This window comes from Anguilla rostrata, chromosome 11 (genome assembly GCF_018555375.3).
Source record: "Anguilla rostrata isolate EN2019 chromosome 11, ASM1855537v3, whole genome shotgun sequence".
Lineage (NCBI taxonomy): Eukaryota > Metazoa > Chordata > Actinopteri > Anguilliformes > Anguillidae > Anguilla > Anguilla rostrata.
The window spans coordinates 30,918,792-30,935,905 of NC_057943.1; the positions used below are offsets into that span (position 1 = coordinate 30,918,792).

At 42.2% G+C, this 17,114-nt stretch overlaps 1 protein-coding gene across 3 annotated transcripts in view; it reads left to right on the plus strand.

Moving 5' to 3' along the window:
• Positions 1-17,114, plus strand: part of LOC135234592 (ataxin-7-like) — a 34,891-nt gene that overhangs the window by 17,402 nt on the left and 375 nt on the right. For 2 of the 3 annotated variants that reach the window (XM_064299345.1, XM_064299346.1), the window contains 8 exons: positions 1,754-1,907; positions 2,376-2,614; positions 3,361-3,443; positions 4,077-4,327; positions 6,500-6,689; positions 7,779-7,900; positions 9,728-10,586; positions 11,440-17,038. In XM_064299345.1, the coding sequence (XP_064155415.1) occupies positions 1,754-1,907; positions 2,376-2,614; positions 3,361-3,443; positions 4,077-4,327; positions 6,500-6,689; positions 7,779-7,900; positions 9,728-10,586; positions 11,440-11,457 (1,916 nt within the window). In that variant the 3' untranslated portion in view covers positions 11,458-17,038. The remainder of the gene's footprint in view (positions 1-1,753; positions 1,908-2,375; positions 2,615-3,360; positions 3,444-4,076; positions 4,328-6,499; positions 6,690-7,778; positions 7,901-9,727; positions 10,587-11,439; positions 17,039-17,114) is intronic. The other variant, XM_064299347.1, reaches the window with a different exon arrangement.

Here is a 17,114-nt window from a genome sequence, read left to right on the forward strand (position 1 = left end):
TTGTTGCAGTTGAAACCTTTGCTTTCTGCCATATCGCGTGCTGTAAGATGCTTACACGTTTATATTAGAATCTCTGGTATTGTTTGCTCACCTGTATAGAGAGCTGATGGATGTTCTACCAGGTGTATATGATTTAATAATTCAAATTCAATTCATGAGTGTAAAAAAAAAAAGAAAAAGTTATGCTGAATGCGATCTGTGGCTTGTATGAATATCAACACATTCTTTGAAAAGGCGTTGCTCTAAAAAAAACCTCAATAATAATATTGTTATGTGCATTAATGGGTTTTTTGCATGTTGGAGGCTGTGGAAATGAGCCTTTGGCAGGTCCAGACAGCGAAACTATCCAAATCAGCTCTCCAGTGGGCAGTTTAGATATATATATATATATATATAAATGTGTAAATAAATAAATAAATAGTTAATGCACAAAAAAATATCAGTTTCAGGAAAAAAATTAATATTACAGACTGTGACATCATTGATTAAAGAACAGAACAGGATTTTGTCAGACTTCCTCCCGGCGCATACCTTCACAGCTCTAATTAATGGGCTAGCAACACCGACATGCCAAGCTTCCCTGCGTGTGATTGGCCCGCCCACAGAGCCCATGAGTGTGCTGTCATGTTTCTCTCTCTCTCTCTTTGCCTTTCTCCAATTTTCAAGAGGGCTGTATTTTGCCAACAAAAAACCATATTCTAACAAGTTTTAATTGTTTGTTTCCCTTTTTTCTCAACTTCGATGTTCACCGAATATTTCTCTGTGCAGGAAAATCCTGTGTGTGTGCGTGTGCGCATGAATGTATGCATGCGTGTATGTGTGTGCGTGCGTGCGTGCGTGCGTGCGTGCGTGTGGTGTCCTTCAGTTTTCTCTCTACATCTCTTTCCTTTCTGTATTCCTCAAGCAGCTCACTCGCTATAAAGCTTCTCCCTGTGCTTCTCCCCTGTTGCGCTTGAAGCAGCCCTCTTCCTCTCGTCTGACCTTCATGTTAATAGCTACAAATTATATTAAATAAACGTATGTATGATTACATGCAATGATGTAAGATTCTCAATGAAATTACATTATCCACAGCTAACTGGATTATGTCCATTACCATAACTACTTTATATATTTCCGTAACAACCTCTTATATGACATGGGAATGAGTGATAAGCATTACGGTAATGATGACCTTGGCCTTAGCTAGCATAAATTGGTGGATGCAATGATGCCTCATTTGAAATCTTATCATTTTGGTTATATAACACTATCTTCTTTGTAAGTTATCAAAATAATGACTTTAAAAACATTTTTTTTTTTTAATCAAAGGTGTAAACTTGGCTGCAACCTCTTTTTGTTTCCTCTGATTGTGTCTCTTCTCTCCCTCTTTCTTCTCTAATGCCACGGATGCCTTTCGTCCATTTTCACGGTCTTTGTGCTGTAAGGATTTTGTCCAAAGCGTGTAAAACCCTTTGCCCAGAATGTTGTTTCAGGAGTGGTGCTTGTATGGATTTAGAGTGAGTTTTTTAAATGTTGTTCTCGTACAGTCAGGTAACAGAAAACTTTGAATTTGCTCTTCTTGCTCAAAAGTCAGTGGTCGGTAGAAGTCTGTTTTCATAGTAAAAAACGGGGAATGGAATTGGAATTGGATCCCATATAAATCTGCAGTGACCCGCCTCCCCTGGTGTGGCCTTTTGTTTAGATTCAAGATTATCCAACTGGGGACCCACTGTTTATGGTTGTTTTTGCTCTCCCCACTTTCCTTGACCAGAGAGAAGACACGGCTCGTCCAGCAAGCACCCGTCGGCCGCGTTCCCCGTGCCCACGTTGGTGTCCCGCCGCAACGGCTCTGCCCCCAACGCCAAAATACTCAAAACGGCCAAAGAGAAGCTGCCCGCACACCTCAGGGTGCTCCACCACAAACTGTAAGTGACCCACCCTCCCCTCCACCTCCACCCCCAACCCGCTGGCCTGGACTGGAGTGGTGACCCATGGGAAAACCCAGGAATGTGATTTCTTTACTGATTGGAAGTGTTACTTGCATTACTGCAGCCGTCTGTTTTTACAGACTGCTGTCATCGTGCAGCCATAAAGCTTTTCTGTAAGTTTTCTTTTTCAGTGGCCTGTCATCTTCGACTCTTTAAAAAACTGTTTGTTCTGGTCCTTTTTCAAATGAGACTTGGTTAATTTTCCCCTCACTGTATTCTTTACCAACTGTGATGGCGGAAAAGAGTTTTGATATCGCTAAGGCGCTAGCACATGGACCTTCAATGTTCATACACTTTCAGTCCATGAGGTTCTGCTGTGTTAGATGTGAGGGGCTTCTCCTGTGGATGGCCAGAGAGGGGATCCTCTTGGGGGCGATTTGATTGATATCTGGGCTCCCTCCCCAGCCTATCTCCGTCGGTGAAAGTGGAGAAGATCCCTCTGAAGGCGTCGGACGGCCACGCCCCCTCAGCCTCGATCGCCGTAAGCTCGTCGCTGAGGCCCAGCCTTAATTGCCCCTCCATACCAAAGGCCCCCCTCCTGCCCCCCGGGCACATCCCCAACGGGAAAACCCTCCACACCTCTCTGGAGAAGAAACAGGACAACGGCTCCGGCAGCAGGAGGCACCTGCACAAGAAACTGTCCGGTGAGCCGGCCTCTCGCTGTCTGCTGTTCTCACCCCTCCCCAGCCTCCATCAAACTCAAGCTTAAACTCAAACTCAAACTCAAATGTGCTTTAAATGTGCACCTATGCAATGTTTAAAATAAACATTTAGTAGGTGAAGTATATCTGGCGGAGGTAGCAGATATCAGCTCTGAGAACCCCAAACCCCTTTAATTTAATGCCTGTTTGGGTTTGTAGTTCAGCGCCCTCGATGTACTTGTTCTGGTTTGTTAGTTTTTCGTTTTTCTTGCTTCAGGTCCCTGTCTGTATTTCTGACAGGCTATCGGCTAGAAGGCTTCTGTCTTTGAATTAAATGCACTGTTATATGTAAAACAAGCAGCAATTGGAAATGATTTCACAGTGTCCTATTTTGCATGCAGCTGCCTATGTATGCACTGTTACTTATATTCCTCACCTCCTTTAAGCTGCTAAAGTCTGATCAGGTTCGCACTCACTTGTGAGAAGAGTCTTCCAATCTCCCAGGCATGTGCCAGTAGTTCATTACTTAGTATATCTGTTAGGACGAACTGAAATGAATCTATAAATGTGGTAATTCAAAATATTTCCCACAAAGAAATTGCCCATTCGTAACAATGGTTTAGTGTTACTGATTCATTTTTACAATATGTTTATTAATTTTATATTTATTTTTCACAAGCTAAGTAAATGCAATTGAATTGTTATGTGAATCTGAGTGTTTTGTGACTGAGGGTTTTCCTTTGCAACAGAGCGCGAATTCAATGCAGATTTCCACTGTGGAGTGTTGGACCTGACTACACGGAAGCCATGCACAAGATCACTGACATGCAAGGTGGGTGAAGTGGCCTCCTTCATACTCTGTGTGTTTGTGCTCAGTCTGTAAGGTGTGTGGTTGGATCCAGGTTTATTTTTGAGTGTGATTGATACCAAATATTTTTTATACTGAAACTGGAGTGTGATTCTATTTAAGCGTGAAAATTCTTCATTTACCCCTGAATAAGCAGACAGAAGTGACCCAGATGTGGGGAACCCCATTCTCAAGACATTTTTGTCTAAAAACTCTGCTGCTAGGCTTTTAACAAAAACCAAGAGGTATGACCATATCTAGGGCCTCATATTTTCTGGAAATCGGGATGGAATCACAGAGTCAGGGTTAAAAGCTAAAAGAACTTGCACATAAACGCGGAATGCTCGGAATTGTGAGGTTTTTTTGGTAAATTATTTCGCAAATAGCATTTTGTGCTGTTTGAGCAATGGGGATACCGTCTGCGTATGCCTGAGCGTGAATGAACATGCCTGTGCATCGTCATCCTCGGACGCAAAACAGACGTTTGCGAGAGGATTTTGTAGCGGCACGTGCTACAATCCAACATCCCACTGGAGAAGATGAAGCTGCTGCTCCCTTTCCTCCTGGATGGAATAAACTTGATATTTGCGATACTGATGGGGACTGCTTCCTCCACAGACGCATTCCTTAACCCAGCGGAGGGCGGTCCTGGGCCGGAGGAAACGCTTCGACGCGCTGTTGGCGGATCACAAGGGCCGAGCGAGGGAGAAGGAGCTGCAGTGCAGCGCCGACCCCTCTCGGCAGACCCCGCCTCTCAGGGACGCTAACCCTGCCCCCTGCCCCTCCCCCGTCTCCCACGGCAACAGCACCGCCGACGCCAAGCCTTCTGCGCCGAGCAAACCCAGACCTCACAATCCAAGTCTTCCACGGTGAGTGTTCCCCGCTGCGTGCTAATGTTCCTCGCTACCTGCTAGTCTTCCTCAACTCCACGCAAGTCTTCTTCACCAAGCTCTAATCGTCCTCACTGCCCCCTGGTCTTTCTTCCTACATACTAGACTTTGTCACTGCACACTAATCTTTCAGTGACTTCCCCTTTTCGTCTTCACTGTGTGCTAGCTGTGCGTGAGTCTTCCTCACTATGTCGGCTCTGCATTGAGTGTTTCACGTTAGGTAGGTTGAGTAGGTTTGGACTGACTGTGCAGCTTCTTCAATTGCCTCTTTCCTATTTCTGCCATTAACCTCAGGAACCTCAGGCAGTACTCCAAGTGCATGTATTCGAAATATATGTTACATATATGTATTTCATGTAATGGGTCAGGCCACTAATTTATCATGTGACCCACGGAGACTTAAACTTGTATTTCAGTCGTTCTCCTCCAGGGGTTCTTGCAGGCATCTGAATGGTACACTCAAATTAGTTATACAATTGTGGCTAATTGTGATGTTTTACAATTAGTTGACTTAACAGAGGGAGGGCAAAAGGCCGGGAGGTGAACAAGGATGGAATGGCAAATGTGCAAACTAGTAAAAGCATGTCTTTGAGCAAACAAGTGTAATCATGTCTGTCATACACTATGCCAAGTCACTAAAAGAATATAAAGATTGACCAACAATTAGAAATTAATACATTAATTAATCATGTCATTCAGCATTCAGTACTTAAGTGCACGTATTCCTTTGGGAATTAATTAATGGTGGGGCAGTGTCAACAACTACATTGCTTTGACAGTATGCACTTATGCATCAAATCAAAATTAAAGAACTGATCGAAGCAACTGACAGAATACCTGACTCAACAGATAGGGCAGAGAGTCATGTTTTGCATATTTTAACTGTGGGAAATTTGTCACAGCTGAGCTGAAAGTTTTATCGCCGATACACGGTCTCTTACTGTCGCAGTTTTTTTTATAATGTGTTATTAAAAAAAAAAAAAATTGCCACGTTTCAGTCCGCCAGCTCACGAACTCCTTAGGCTGTGAGGATCCCAAGCAAACGTGTGCAACGTGATAATTGAGTGCACGTGGTAAACCTCTCACTAGACTCAATTGCAAATCTCCACAGAAAGTGTTGGTTGTAAGGGGAATTACAAATTATATTCACTTGAAAAGGGCACTGCAGTGTCCCTGCACGAATTCTGGGAAACGGCTGAGGAGATTTTTCCGGATCTTTCTCAAAAGGCAAAATGATGCTTTCCATTGTAACTGCTGATGCAGAATGATACGTCTCTTCATATGGACGTGTTTTACGAAGCATGGCAACAAAAGAGAATCTTAAGCACCTGACCATTATCAAATTGAATTGCAGTTTACAATATATAGTTTTTTTTTTTTTGCTTAAGATAAATGACATTTTCCACTTTCATTTAACATATTTTTTTAAATTCCTCTGATCTAAACTACTTTATTATTAAGTAATAGTATTACAATCAGAACATTAAGTGATACTGCTTATTGAACTATTTCTGTGCTTGCTAATGGTTCAGTAAACAGTATTTTTAAGTAGCAATACTGTTTCTTGAACAATTTCTGTGCAGTTTTTATGGTTACATAAATATTCTCATTTTTAATGTGAGAATTTACCACAGCTTCAAACAAAAAGTAACATCCCTCTACAACGATTTCAGAATACTGCCACATGTCAAGGGTTGTAAAATGAATTGCACTGAATTTACCATCTGAATGCTGCTTGTAAAGATTACTGTAATATTCTGTGCCTAATTAGTGGTAATTCGTTTATCAGTGTAGATGATTGAAGTGGTGCCGTCAGTCAAATCTCTTGACACATGGTCTGACAGAAAGGCTGTCGAGCTCAGGTCTGTGGAGGACTGCAATACTGTACTTCTGAGAAAACAAGAACAGGCAAACTGGGGCTTTAGTAATCAGGTTATTCCGCCCATTTTGATTGTGGATTTTAGATGCATTTATCTGGCAGGTATCTTGAAATTTGTAAAAAAAAAAAAAAAAAAAAAAGCATTTTCGTGTGTGTTTTTTCATTCTTGGTTAGGCTGTGTGTCGCACCAATCATTCCTCGGCTTGGCTATCGTAATATGTTGTGTATGGAAACCAAAACGGCGCTTTGTTTAACAATCCTTTGAATCGCAGACCGAACAGCTATCCCGCACACCTAGGGGGGAACAGTCACACCCAGGAGGACCCCGCCCCGCTCCAGGAGTCTTCCCTCCAATCCGCACCCACCCCGGACGGGACGTCCCGTCTGTCCAGCGACGAGGGGGAGAATGAGGAGAGGGAGGAGGACTGCCACTATTCGGGCTACCACCCTCGGCCTGCTGCTGTAAGTCTGTCACTTGCTCTTTCCTGAGGGTAATAGGAATATATATATATATATATATATATATATATAATTTATTAATATAATAGGAACGTTTTAGTGAGTTTTGGAGGTCCTCACAGGACCCTTATTAGCTTGATTTGGAGCTGCAATCATGCACTTGATCATGACGTTTGGTGAAGGATGTGATTATAGCAGCCAAATCAACCCTGTAGTACTCTCATGTCAATCTACTGAAGCTAATCAAGAGTGGGCTTGGGTTGTCAGCAGTCATGGTTTAATCTAAGTGGGCCTATGATTTGGTAGTACGGTCAGCAGTCGTCTGGTTGAAGCTAAGCGATGCTGGGATTGGTTAGTGCTGTGAGCAGTCATGTGGCTGAGGCTAAGCAGGACTAGGATTGGTTAGTTCTGTCAGCAGTCATATGGCTGAAGTTAAGAAGGACTAGTTTTGGCTAATGCTGTCAGCAGTCATATGGCTGAAGCTAAGCAGGACTAGGATTGGTTAGTTCTGTTGGCTGAAGCTAAACAGGACTGGATTGGTTAGTACTGTCAGCAGTCATGTGGCTGAAAGTAAGCACTGCTAGGATTAGTTAGTACTTGGATGAGAGACCTCCTGGGAAATTATGTTGATTCTGGTACACGCTGATTTTTCTTTACGATTACTTGAGTACTCAAGCATTTTCTCCAGCTTTACACAGAACACCAGGACAGAAATAAGTGAATAAGCACCTGACAACTGTTTTTTCCAATTATTAACGGCCTTTAATAGACTGATATACTACAGATATTGTTTCATAAACATTCTATTTAGCTATTCCGGGAAACAAAGACATAAAGATAGACAAAGATTTAAGGTTGTGTTATACAATAAATGAAAAATAAGGGCCTATGAGATTATATATGTTAGCCAGCATGTTGCTTTGACTCTCTGGGATTGCCTCTCATTCCCTGCAGTCTAAGTGAAGGGCCTTTAAACTGTAACTTATCTGTTGAGAATGAATCAGTGGAGTTTATAGTACTCACAGGAAGTGCACTAATTGGGAACCTTTGTGTTAGTGTGGCCCGTGCGATGTGACTGTTTCCTGTTTTCAGTTCTGCACCTTCGGGAGCCGTCAGTTTGGGAGAAGCTGCTACATGTTCAGCCGACGATGGGATCGGGTTCGACACACCCTCAGCGCCATGGTAGAGAAGCACATCAGCTCTCAGATGTGGAAGTGAGTCCCCAGACATGAAGCATACTCTCATTCATCCAGACTGAATCTGCTGACATCACTTCCTGTGCGAATGTAGACGTGGAAAGGAAATTACATATTAATGCATAACAAATTTAGCTTTTTAACAGTTGTAAACATTTAGCAATTCATTTTGCCATTGGATATTTGTTGGATTCATATTTATCTCTCAAACTAATTTTTTACTCTGAATTCATATTGTAAAATTGGAAATCAAAGACAGGTAGTACTGCTATTTGGTGCTGTAGTGGTTGAATTTATCTCTGAGATCAAGTAGATCTTGAAGAAAGAAATCTCATGTAGCACTTTGGCCTTCACTTGTGCTCGTTATCAGTGAAGGTAAGTTGTGACATTTTTTAGCCTTTGAGCACTATCACCATGGCAACAGAACGACTTCCTATTAGCAGGCAGAGATCGACTGTTCAGAACAGAAGGCTGGCTTTTCTAAGTTAGCAGTATGATATGGTCACATCATTAATTTATAAGTTAATAATGTTATGATACATGCATACATATAGTTATGTAGTTGTTATAAGACCATGAAAATTATGATGGGGAGTTTTTCTGAAGCGTTTTAAATGGTTTTATTTTCCATAACTGTCCAAGACTGGGTAGTGTCACTGCCAGGTGCTTTGTCTTCTCCAGATTTTTCATGTCCGTATGAATCCTGCTGGTAGTTTTAAAGCTGTTATCCTTTCAGAGAGAGAATGTTGTCTGTGCTATCAGCTTCTTTTCCAGCTTTTTTTTTTTGTTACTTTACTCTCACACGCTGTGACAGATGGATCTAGCCAACCTGAATGGACACTTGAGTGGCACAGGTTTTCTGGGCCTTGAAATCCTGCCTATTGATTTGCTATTTCTGCTATTTCTAACAAGAAAATTGACGAGCCTCTCTTGAGTTCATTTGTCTCGGGTCTTGTAAGGGCAAAACATTTTTAAAAATAGATTCATATTCTAAAACGGAAAACCCACTGTGGTGAAATATGTACAGGACAGTTGTTTCTGGCTCTGTAGGAATTAAGCAAGATGTGCCACACAATGCAGTTTTTTCCCTTTGGAGGGCAGGCAGTAATCACTGTAAAGCTTGCCTAATTCCAAAAGTGTAAAAAGGATTACATTTCTTCTTGGTGACAGAGATCTCTAGCCAAATAGCATACACACCAGGGTGAGGCTGATTGGTTTGGGCTTTGCCATTCCCAAAGTCTTTTCATTCTCATTACTGTACTTTTAAAAATTTAAATCTACTCAAATGTACTACGTCAATTCAAACCGTTTCGAAGAAGGAACATCAGCAGTGAAAATTTCCCATTAAAAAAACAAAGCTAAAATAAAGAATCATCGATGAACTAACAATGGAAAATTCAGCCTGTGAACACCAATACAATAAGTATACTCATGAATAGCACAGCATTTGGGGAAATTCGTTGAATGGCTGTTTTCTACATCCTTTCCAAGAGGGGCACCCCTAATTCCTTTGGTAACAATTTCCACTACCTTTTTTGATTTAAAAAAATGCACTAGCTTCACTGGACTTGATGTCTAAATGCCTTAATATGCTGCAAAACAATCATTAATTTGTTCCGTTTCTGGTGCTGCAGTGGTGGCTGGCAATGAAAAAAAATGAATAATATGAAACATGACTTTTCAAAACCTTTTATAGCTTTTTTTATTTTCCAGAACCCATTTAGGCCTGGAAATATCACTGTCAATTTCAGTGACTTTTTTTATATCTGTATGAACTTTGCTGGCTTGAGAGTGAAAAGCCTCAGACAGCACTGGCCTTTCATTAACAGCCAGCTTGTTTTCCAGGAAAATCCCGCCCGCTACGCAGAACTCCACGCACTCGATGCCCCACAGAACGAACGCAAACTCGCTGGCCCCGCCCCACCCGAGCACCAGCGGGGGCGGGTTCCTCCCACCCGCCCCCCAGCCGCTGCCTTCATCCCCCTACTCTCAGTCCCTGGACAGCCGGGCGGTGCTCTCGTACGGGACGACCCTGAGCGCGCGGCCGGACCGCCCCCCCTACAACAGCGCCCAGCCCCGCCCGGGCCCCTCCTGGACCCAGGTCCCTTCCCTGGCCTCCAGCAGGCCCCTGAAGACCAGGCCCAGCGCGAAGCCCTTCAGACCCAGGGAGCCGCCGCCCGCCAACTCTACCGCCAGCCTGGGCGTGGCCAAGAAGAGGAAGAGCAGCTCGCCCACGCACCCCACCGAATCCTCCTCATCATCCACCTCCTCCTCTTCCTTCGTTTCACCAGTGCCGAGGAAGAACTGCGCTCTGAACCCCAGGGGCCCGGGGAGCGCCCGCCCCCTCTCGCTCATGGCCCCACCCCCCCATGCCGGGGTCCACCATGGCCCGGGGCTTGGCTCCGCCCTCAGCCTCAGGCTCGACCAATCGGGGAGGGGCCCTCCAATGGGCAGTCCCGCGGAACCAATCAAGCGCATGAGCGTGGTGATGAACAGCAGCGACTCCACCCTCTCTCTGGGGCCCTTCGTGGCGCACGCGCCTGTGGACAGCCTCGAGGGGAAGAGGCGCAAGGGGCCAGGGGCCCCGGGCCCCGGGAGGCCCCTCAAAATGGCCAAGCTCCCCACACTCAACAACGTCCATGGCAAGCACAGCCGAAGCATTCCAGGGTCACAGGGGCTTCCCAACAATGCCATTTTACAGCAGGTGGGCCTTCATACCCGTCGTAACAGCTGTGCTGATGAAACATGAAAAAGCATGACCGTGTAGTGTCATGTGGTCCTGAGACTAAGGAGTTGAATGAATGAATGAATCATTGCATTTATATAGCTCTTTTTCCGAACGCTCAAAATGCTTTACAGTGATGAGTACGAACTCACCTCACCTGTCACCAATGTGCAGCACCCACCTGGGTGATGCACAGCAGCCATTTTGCACCAGAACTCTCTCCACACATTAGCTAAGGTGGAGAGAGAGAGAACAGCCTCCAGCCAGGCCCCTGAAGACGTTAAAATTATTCAACACTCAAACACAACTAAACATTTTTTGTTTAATTCACAAGGTTCTTACAGTACCTACTATAGGGGAATTTGGTATCAGTCTCTTGGTGACGGATTTACATTCTCATCAATCAGCAGTGCAAATGTTTAGTTGGCTGTCCGTCAGAAGTGAACTTGTGAGGAATGTCTACATGGAACACACAATATCAGACCCCACCAGCTTATATAGGGGCGACATAGCTCAGGAGGTAAGACCGATTGTCTGGCAGTCGGAGGGTTGCCGGTTCAAACCCCGCCCTGTGCATGTCGAAGTGTCCTTGAGCAGACACTAACCTAACTGCTCTGGCAAATGAGGCATCAATGTAAGCGCTTGGATAAAGCGCTATAATCAGTCATTTACCATTACCATTTATAAATAATGTTCAGATATTACATACTTTTCATCAAAAGGAAATTCTGTTTTCCGGCTTATAAATTTGTGAAAAGTACATTTACCTTAATTAACACTTTTTAAATGGAAGAAAAAAGGGTCTTTAACCTCTGCTCTTCATTTCCTCCAGCCAAAGGCTCGTCCCTGACAGGGGGTTGTGTGGTTTCCCACAATTCCGGCCAAATGACCGCACTGGTTCTCCCTGCTACTCCAAACCAGAGGAGGCCTTGCCTTGCTGTCCCATGATCCTCAGGGGCAGAGACCTGTCGGGACAGAGTTGGTAACCGCGGAATTCCCCGAACAAAGCCATTCACGTCCACGGCCGGGCAGGTTGCCTTGACAACGGAGACACTACACGTGGGGTCGTCGTCGCCCTTGTCGCAGTAGACTGGATCGGCTGGCTGGTCTTCCTTTAGAAGGGGATTGTGTTGTGTGACCTTGCACAGAAGGTGTAATGGTACAGACTACGAGGCCAGGCAAATACACACGTGCGCGCGTGCGCACACACACGCACACGCACAGACACACTATCACACTGGTGATGAAACACTACCTTCCTTGTAGCACGGACGCAGAATCACAGAATCTGTGTTTTAGCAGGTCAGGTTCTGCCGAGCTGAGATTTTAAAGAGGCTCAACCATCACTTGAACTCAAGCCTTAGAAAACTGGCTCAAACTAACAGCTAATTCCCCATTTTCTACTGGGTCTTACGGTTTAAGCATATTTTATTGCTTAACTTCAACTATGAATCTATGAGTGTCTGTTTGTCTAAGAACACCAAGCTGACTACAGCAGGTTTTTAGGTCAAGTTATGAAGTTTTAACTAGCACCTGTCTGAATTAACACCTGTTCAAAGGTTTTCTGAGACCTGTGGTGTTTTAAGGGATGTTGTGAGACGGATCTAGAGTGATTATATAAGGGCATATGTAGTAGGAGAAAATGAAAGCCATCAATGTAGAATTTTAGATTCCACATGAGTTTTATGCCTTTGATAGTGATGAGTTGCAGTGCTTATTCCATCAAACACACACACTCACTGTAACACACACATACTCACTCACTGACACACACAGGCACACACGCTCCCTCACCATAGCACGTGCACACAAACACACATACACACGCTGACGCACGCACACTCTCACTCACCATAACACACACATATACACACACACAGCTCTGAAGACCAAACCAAACTTTTGAAATAATGAACATAGGACCACATTTGCTGTTTAATTATTTTCTGTTCTGAGAGAAGCCCTTTCTTGGCTTGTCTTTACAAACTCTGCCTAACGGTGAATGTCAGATCAAATAAATATGAATATAGGTACATTTTTTTTTAACTAGCTAAAATTAATTGAAGGCCATTGATTTGCTATAGATTGTGTCATCTGGAAACCAACGCCACCCTTATCGACTACCAGATATATTACTGTGAATAGTATTGCCTAAACAAAACACTATTTTGTACACAGATTATGCAAGTTTGTTTAGCTTTTGTTCCTTGCAGCAGGTGATGTGTAATGACTGCTGTGGACAGGTCAGGAATACATGCATATGACCAGTTCAGCTATACCACATGTTTTTGCGATCCAATCAAAAGCTATTGCCAGTAATTAATCTCAGTTATTACAATGCCCTCCAAGATACCTCTGTCATACCTTTGACAATGATGAGCAAAGAAGGCTGTAAAATAGAAAATACAAGTGATTTTATGCAAAATGTACATAGGGTAAGGAAAATTATTTTAAAATAATACAATTCCTCAGAAAAAAAATATTGTGCCGAACAAATAATATCTTCTCCCTAAAAGATGTCACAATTATTCATGCCCTACTAATTATTTGAAATAAAATCCAACAAAAATAAATCTGCATTCATATGCTGCTTTTGACTGTTAACCAGAATTCTTAAGGAACTGTATTGTAGCCTCCTGTTTTCCTGGGGTATGAAAATGAGGTAACACATGTAAACCTCATGTGTCATCACCATGTGGAAAGAGGAACATCGTTCAGCAAGATAGCGAGTTTGAGAATACTTTAAAAATGACCAAAAAAAAGACCTTAAAAAACCACAAAAAGACACTTTTGCAATGGCCATGTCAGAAACCAGACTTGAATGCAATATAAAAAATTGTGGTTTTAATTGAAGAGGTCAGTCCATAGAGCACTGACTGATAGATCTGAAGGATCCTGAAATATTCTGTATGGAGGAATGGTCAAATACACCCCCTCCCCCCAAATATGTTCACCAGTCTCATCAAATAAAATCCTGTAGAAGATGACTCATTAGGGACAGTCCACAATGTACTGAAAACAGGAGTGTGAATATTTCTGACAATTTATTGGAAATAAATTCATCATTTCAGAAGTGATAGTTTGGTTGTTAAAGTAGAATATATTTCAAATGTAAGAAGATAAATATATCTCAATACTTTGATAAATTATTTTATACTGGCTTTGCTTCTCGTTCATCATTATCAATGGTGTGAATAATTTTGGAGGGCACTGTATTTGAGAATTAAATATGGGAAGAAATAGTGTGATATGAGAAAGGTATGAGAAAGGTGCGTGGATATGTGGATTTCTGAATTTCTGAACTCATAAGCAACAACTGAGAGATTCATGTAGATTCCATATTTTCCTATTTTATGACAGTCTGTGCTCAAAATGTCTCAGTCCACACTTGCCAAGTAATAATAAATAACTCTTATTGTCTCAGTGGGTCATCAATCACCTAAATAGATTTTTTAGCTTTCTTGTGCAGTCACTCATCGATGATGTCATAATCAGTACCGGTGAGCTCTGAAATGAGGAAATCCGCATATCTGCTGAACTCTTATTTTTGATGAAATTACCAGTAGATAGTTGTTTACCATGTTTACCATTTTAAGGAATATTAATTTCAGTGCTGAGTGCGACTACTGTTCGCTACTAAGTGCGACTAATTACCCTCTATTGTCAGTCACGGAAAAACAAAAGTATCCAAAACATGTTTTCTTGGAAAAATACCTGCAAAACATGTCCCCTCAGTCAGTCCGAGTATAGTTATGGTGGCTGCACATCGTTAATGGATATGAACGCCACTTTCAAACTTCACTTGTCTTTTGACCTGAAACCCAGACCGAATTCACATTTGGTTTTGTCGTTCAGCATGTTGCTCTCCGGTGGCTGTTGCTGTAGAAATTGTGAATCATTTGCCAAATAATACCAAGAATACAACCCTCTCCCATTCCCCTGTGAGGAGTCGAGTGTTAGGGCGGTCCATAGTGCTGAAAGGCGAGGCAGGCAATACCGTGTAAAACTCTTAATCTTAAGTCTTAATTAGTGAGTCTTAATAAGAACTGACCTTGGGATAAGTCCACTTCTTCCTCCACTTGAAACATATTTTGAGGACTGTTGAATTTGAAACATTAGTGGCAAACTTTTAAGGTGGAACCAAAGTTCAGGGGCAGGTATGATCCTGCTTCTCTTGTCATTTCTGTAGATTTTTCACCCCCTATTGATGTCAGGCAGTCAATGTAGCCACAAAGAGTCAGATTTCTACCCGTTATTTTGGCATTTTCTTCTGTGTATTACGAAATATTGAAATTTCCCTATTTCAGATGACATATTTTGTTAAAAATTTACATATTTAAATATGTATTTTTGCACAGGCATTCTTTTATATCCATGTTTGGTACAATTGATCATATGTATTTATTTACTAAAAATTAGTAAGTTAAATTACTTTTACTGAGTGGTTCACTGCCAGTAATGCAATATACCTACTTAAAAAAACTGATGGGCTGTCTCAGGTCCTTTAAAAGTGAAGCGTTGTCTTCGAGGTGCAACCAATGAAAAATGAACATGTTAAATGGGGGATGTCCCTGCAGCATGCCTGCGGTTGATTGGTCCTTTTAGACCAAAAAAGCAAAGCCACGTCAAAGCAAAGAATGTCAGAGCTGACCCAGTCACTGGATTTTCTGGCCTGGCCCAAGTATACCATTCATACTGCTGGTCTGTTAACATTTCATAAGCTCAACACTTGACTTTTAAAGTTGTAGGGAGCAGGGAAATTCCTAAAATGAACAATAAGTCATCTGCAGTACAGCTGTTCACATCGTGGTTGCCAAACCTTTGTGTTATAACACTGCTTTTTTTTAGGGTTTTTATTTTTGCTGCTTCTACAATAATTGAAAAAAGAAAGTGCCTAACAATACTTTCACACTGACTGTTTAAGTATAGCTTCTGTCTTCTTCTTCTGGGAGCTCGCTTTCTCACATCTGTTTCTGGGTCTTTACTGTAGAATTAAACACAGTGTTAGCCAGTTTCAGTGACTCCAGCATAGAGGACCTGCTCTTGAAAACCTGAAGTGAATTTTTACTTTTTTTATCTTATATTTTATTTTATTGTGGGTCCTGGTCGATCAGTCAAATTAACTACTGTTGTATTGTAACTCAGCCCCCACAAGCCCACACCCCTCCCCCAAAAATGAAAATGTGTTATGTACTGAACCTGTGTGTTCGTGCATTGAACAACAGCCCACAGTGGAAAGACTCATTTACCTTTAACAATCTTGAAAATTCTGCCAGTGTTTCAGTGATAGAACTACACAGAGACTTAATTTAGCACTATGAACATGTAATGTGAATTTATGACAGAAAGCAGCTCGTAAGGGAATTGTTCTAAATGCAAAACCCAGCTTATAATTGTGTATAGTTGATTTTTGTATACATAATCAAATGCATTGGATCAGCTGGACTTGTGTTGGCTGCTACTTAATTCATGAACAAATGTCATAGGATAGAGATTTTAAAATATTTAAAATGAGATTGTATAGTCTATTTGTTTTGTATCAGGTTTCTGTAAATAATAATACAATTATTTATACTGTTATTTATACATTAAAAAAAAAAAAAAAAAAACAGCTTGGTTTACTTTTTCTGAAATTGTGGCCAAAACGTTGGGGCACATTATTCACATGGGAACTTTGTATCCTAAATAACTAATTTAGAATAACATTAGAATAAAAATATTAAGATTTTAAAAAATGACATCCAGAAATTCATATGAGATATGAGACATTAAATTTACACATTCTTAACCTTTAAGGATCTTTGTTGAGCTTTCACCCTGGAGGGATGGTATGCATGCTGGCTTTTGATTCCATAATTATCTGCCAATTCACTCATACATTTGATCACAGTAAAGTGTTCATATACTATAGGGAGAGAAGTACAGTATACCCTTCAACTGTCATTTATGAGCTTATAAAGAACTTCAGATAAAATGCCAGATCAAGTAAATGATTGTGCTAATCCTGAAAATCTTTATAATCGCGGTGGGGTGAATCGCATAGGTGCCTGCACCTTCTCACCTCTTCAGCCAGTCTCTCTTCAAATGTCCACTCCATGTCCATTTTATGTATTCCGCATCACCGCGTGTTTCCGGTGCCACATGAAATGCATGTTGATGTGAAACAGTTTCATACCGAGCCATGATTTGTGTGACACAGGTACGCGTACGCTAGGCACGCGCGGTCACAAAAATTGAGCTTCGCGCGGACATGCCAAGGCGGACGTACACTGAGGTCCGCTATTTCGTCATTTTGACCGCGCGGACCCCAGCAGAGTCCGGTCCGTGTATGCTACGTCTGGACCATGAATTGGCCTTTAGCCTACTTGAGCACCTGCCTGTGTGCAGCAGTCACTGGGTCCCTGTATGCAAAGAAATGCACGCTTATGAAGGTCTGATAGCGATCTCCAATCTGACAAGCTTATGCAACCTGTATGGGCGTTTCCACCTGTGAAAATAAAGAATAAT